This window comes from Drosophila albomicans, chromosome 2R (assembly GCF_009650485.2).
Source record: "Drosophila albomicans strain 15112-1751.03 chromosome 2R, ASM965048v2, whole genome shotgun sequence".
In the NCBI taxonomy this organism is placed as follows: Eukaryota; Metazoa; Arthropoda; class Insecta; order Diptera; family Drosophilidae; genus Drosophila; species Drosophila albomicans.
In genome coordinates, this window is record NC_047631.2 from 4,235,625 (window position 1) to 4,240,179 (window position 4,555).

Sequence of the window (4,555 nt, forward strand, 5' to 3'; positions counted from 1 at the left end):
TCATATTAGCTGCGAGGAGAACCTGCTCCTTCGTCTTCGTCTTTGCCATCGCCTTTGCCTTGGCCATCGCTTTCGACTGCCATGTGGTGTTGGCTTTAATAAATTGGCGTGGAGTGCGCCTGCAGCAATTGTTGTTGTTGTTGCTGTTTTTGTTGTTTCTTAACCAAACGAATGTTTAGGCACATGGAGCCCAATGGCTGGTCAAGCAATGTCAATGCCTAAGCAAATATACCACTGCTTGTACCTTTTGCCCAGACCTTTATAATCAAGTCATATAAATTGAGTGCATTTTTCATAATAAATGAAGGGAATTGTCGAAATTATGCCGTCCTCTGCCCTATGATCGGTTCTGTGGGCATCGGAATGTTATTCGGTGTTTTTTTAGTGGGTTGTGCGTGTGGGCTTAATACGTGGAAATTATCGTGAGAAGAAAGTCCTAGCCTAATAGGATGACTAAATAAAAAGTCAACAGAAGCCGATTTCAAATAAGTTTGAAAAAGTCATAACAAATGTAATAAATTTCATTTTAAATTGATTTTAATTTGGAAAACTTTTGAAAATCCTTAGCATACATTCAAATTAAACCCACATTATAATGTTTCACTAATGGGAAAGTCTTAGCTTGTGCCACTTGGAGTGATCTAAATAAGCTCTCATAATCGTTAGATACGGCCATTCAAAATAATTTACTATCTCCCAACATTGTAGAGAATGTTTTGGTTTACTTTCAGTCAGCCACTTGAAATCGATGAAGCAACCCAATTGGAGAAAAACCAAAGTTTTGGAGGCATATTAGCTTTTGCACGGCAACAGACATCGAGTCGTAATTTGCCCTTCAAGTGTTTTCGTATTTTTCTAAGCGGAAGAACTATCAAAAATGTTTCCCTATGAAAATACACATTTCTCTCACACATACATACATACATATACTCGATCATACACACACTCATACACGCTGAACTGTATCGTAAATTATAAACATATCGAGCCACACATCATTATAAAATCTTGTAGATATTTGGAGATATCATGCGAGTGCTCATCGGCCAAGTGAAATATGTTGATGTACCTTAAAACAATATTTGCTCACTTTTGTCTAGCGCTCACTTCATTCAATGTGGAAACTTGTGTTTGGTTAACAATTAAAGAGGATCGATAGGCTGGCAGGGAGATTGCAGCAAGTGTGCAGCACTGGAGCACTGCAGCGCACATAACGCTCAACACGAGTCGCATCTAACTTATGCTGACTATGCTGGTTGTCGAGCTGTCTGACTGTCTGTCTGGTTGGGGATGTTGTAAACAACAGCGCTGCATATTTAGTACGTGTGAAAAAAATGAATGTGCCACACGGGGCAGCTTTAGCAGTCGAAAGATACGAGACTAACTGCAGCCTACAGCCTAATTATGCTAGGTAATTCCCCATCTCCATCTCGCTCACTTAGCCGCTCTCTCGCTCAACCACTTGAAAGGCAGCACTGCCTTCAGCAAGACCCTTGCACAGCACTAAAACTGATTTATGCACTGTGCAGGACCAGACTTAAAGGCGGCTATCGGCCTGCTGAAAGTTTCAAGTATTCTAGTTGCTACAAAATAAGAATTTCAGATCCCAAAATAAGAAACAGACATGAACGCAATTCAAGCGCGTACATACATATGCAGAATTAAAATAATTTAAATTTTATGCAATATTACAATTAAAAAATATATATACATATAATAATAATATCTGTATCTCTTAGTGTAGAATCTTTTACTGCAAGTTTGCTAATCCTCAACATTACCTTTTCGACGAATTGAAGCGCATTTCCGAGTTATATATCATTTCCACCTTTTTATTGAGCTCCCGGTCGAGATCTGGTTTCAATTTGATGCACTCGCTGTAGTAGTTGGTGCAAGCACGCAGGGCTCGCTCTGCCAATCGTGCCACATGCTTCTTGTAGCTCATTGGCTCCGAATCATCGTCATCTGTAATGCAGTTGTCGTCATCATCTTCGGCTTTAGTGCGACGAAAGAATCGTTCACTTGGCTCATAGCTGGAAATACTACAAATGCTGCTTATATCCGCACTCCGGATCGAGTTGTAGCTACTATTCCGAGAGCTATTTTCTTTCTTGCCGTCACTCGAGACAGGCGACTGTAGTTTTGCTTGCACTTGCGTCTCGGTGTCGCTTGGACTAATATCCAGCAATTCATCCTTGTTATCATAGATGATAGCATCACCCTTCAAATCATCTATTCTCTTTGTTTTATATCTTAGAGGATCCTTTTCTTCATCCTCGCTGGGATATTGGATACCTTTGTCTTTGCTTGTTATACTAGCTTGCGAATGCTGCAGCTTCACCTCGCTTGGATACTCAATATAATCGGCATCATCACCATAATCGTCTATAGCCTCGATCTGTTTGCAAATCATTTGATTAGCTCGCCGAGGTGTCAATTTTACCTTAATGGGACTACAAGCGCGATTTTCATATGACTTGGACGCAATATCCTTGGATATTCTTTTGCGAGATCGATTGCTGTTGATCTCAGAACAGTAAGAAGTCGAACTCTTACTGCTCACACAGTAATTTTTGGTGCTATCTGAACTATTATCATAGGAACTGTGAGCTTCGCTGTTGCGGCTTGATGTCGTGGGTAAATGCTGTGATTTTCGACTGTTATTGGAAGTTCCGTCGGACTTTTTGGGTCCACGAGTTCTGTGCGATTCTTGTTCATCAACGCGATGTAAGAAAGATCTTAAGCTTGTTTCCGACTCATCGGATGATTCGCTACGTTCTGAGACTTGCTTATAACAATCATCATTGTATTTTAAAGACATTTCTGAACTGTTTGCTTCCAAATGTTGGTATTCAGAATTTTTGTCATTTCGGATTTCAGACTGATCCTTAAATTCTGCACTATGATCAATGTAGTTAGAAGATGGTTCAACTATTTCTTTGGGACTTTTCGATTTTGGAGAAACTTCTTTAGTTGGAAAAGAAAGAAAAGTATCGCTCTTATTTTCATGCCAGTTACTCATATCTTTATTTCTATCAGATTTCTTTACGTGATAAATTTCACAGTGCTCGAATTGTAGTATTTCAGTCTCATTTTCGCCAATCTTTTTAGCAACCTTTAACTTTGAAGTATCATTTTCAGAAACGAGCTGTTGAGTGCAATGCTTAGATCGAGCACTTAACTTTGGTGAATCCAACTGTTTGGTATTCATAAGAGTATTCTTCTCAAAAATTCGAGCTTCATCAATGTCACTTATGTATTCCTTCATGCAGTTTCGGAAAGTGGCAAGTGGGTCGCTTTGATATTGAGCTATAACATCCAATTGCTCTTTAATTAAACTTTCGTAATCGATATCATGCTCTGATTGCGCACAGTTATCTTCTGAATCCTTGTCACTACGTTCGGAGGCATCCGTAGTGGAATCATCCTCATCGTATTGCCCAATTTTCTTCACCCACCTCATAGTTCTTTCATTGTTATGATTATAAACTCGACAGATCTTTTCGGCCTTCTTCTGTCTTGCCTTGGACTCTTCCAAAATTTCGCTATAGACTTGACTATACGTTTTTGACTCTTCGCTCGATGATGGGGACAATTGACTAAGCTCAGTATCTGAGTGATTTCCGGTATCAGTTTCATGTGAGCATTTGGTGCAATTCATTTTCTGAAAGCTTTTCTTCAACTGTTCTTTCTTAGATACTTCTATGTTTTCTCGGCATGATGAAGCTTTGGAATTTGTATCTTCACTCAGATTGTCATCCTGTTTCTTTATAAACTCATGAACATAATGTTGAGCCCTCTCCCAACATCTGTTATACATGCTCGCATCACTATCATCCGAGGCATTATCAGATGTAACTGATTTAGTGTTCAGCTCTGGATCATCATCGAACACATCCTGTTTCCCGCCCTCTACATTACAATTGAAGGTCACATCCTTATCATCAAGATTGTCAGTCAATTCTTGCGCATCCGATGAGGACTGATCTGCCATTAAATTGAATTTGGGGCAAGAACGACGCATCTCTGCGGAAGCATTGCAACTATAGAGCGTTAAGCGAGAGCTTACCACTAAGTATGATCATTCGATTCTGAGTTTGTATATTGTGTGTTTGTTGTACATAAAGTTTGACATAAAGAACAATGAAGCTGCGTTATCACCGAAATCATTTAATCACATAAATTTCATCACTGTAATGACCTTTGCTGTCAACACTCCCATCAATTCGGTTGCCAGCCGATGCCACACAGCAACATAACCACAACAGCAGCAACTACAACAACGGCAACTTGGCAGCCAAAAGGGAGCCAGCCATCAGTAGCAACTCCCAACATACATCAGAGCCATGTGCTAGGCCACAAGACTCGAAAGCAAATCAATTAGTTGCAGCAAGAGAACACCAAAAACAAAACAACCCAAAACATACATGTTTAAATGCCAACTTTAGATACTCTAATACGTTCAATCTCGCCTAGTCTAAAATAATTTCTAGCCTATTCTCATTGATTTTTACTTCAATTTGAGCAAATTTATAGAATAGATAGAATAGAAAAG

The 4,555-nt window shown here is 39.5% G+C and overlaps 1 protein-coding gene across 1 annotated transcript; it reads right to left on the reverse strand.

Moving 5' to 3' along the window:
* Positions 1-1,654: 1,654 nt before the first annotated feature.
* On the reverse strand, positions 1,655-4,125 carry LOC117576043 (uncharacterized). The gene has a single exon (XM_034260569.2). The coding sequence runs from the start codon at positions 4,022-4,024 to the stop codon at positions 1,778-1,780; it is 2,247 nt and encodes a 748-aa protein (XP_034116460.2). The 5' UTR covers positions 4,025-4,125; the 3' UTR covers positions 1,655-1,777.
* Positions 4,126-4,555: the final 430 nt, after the last annotated feature.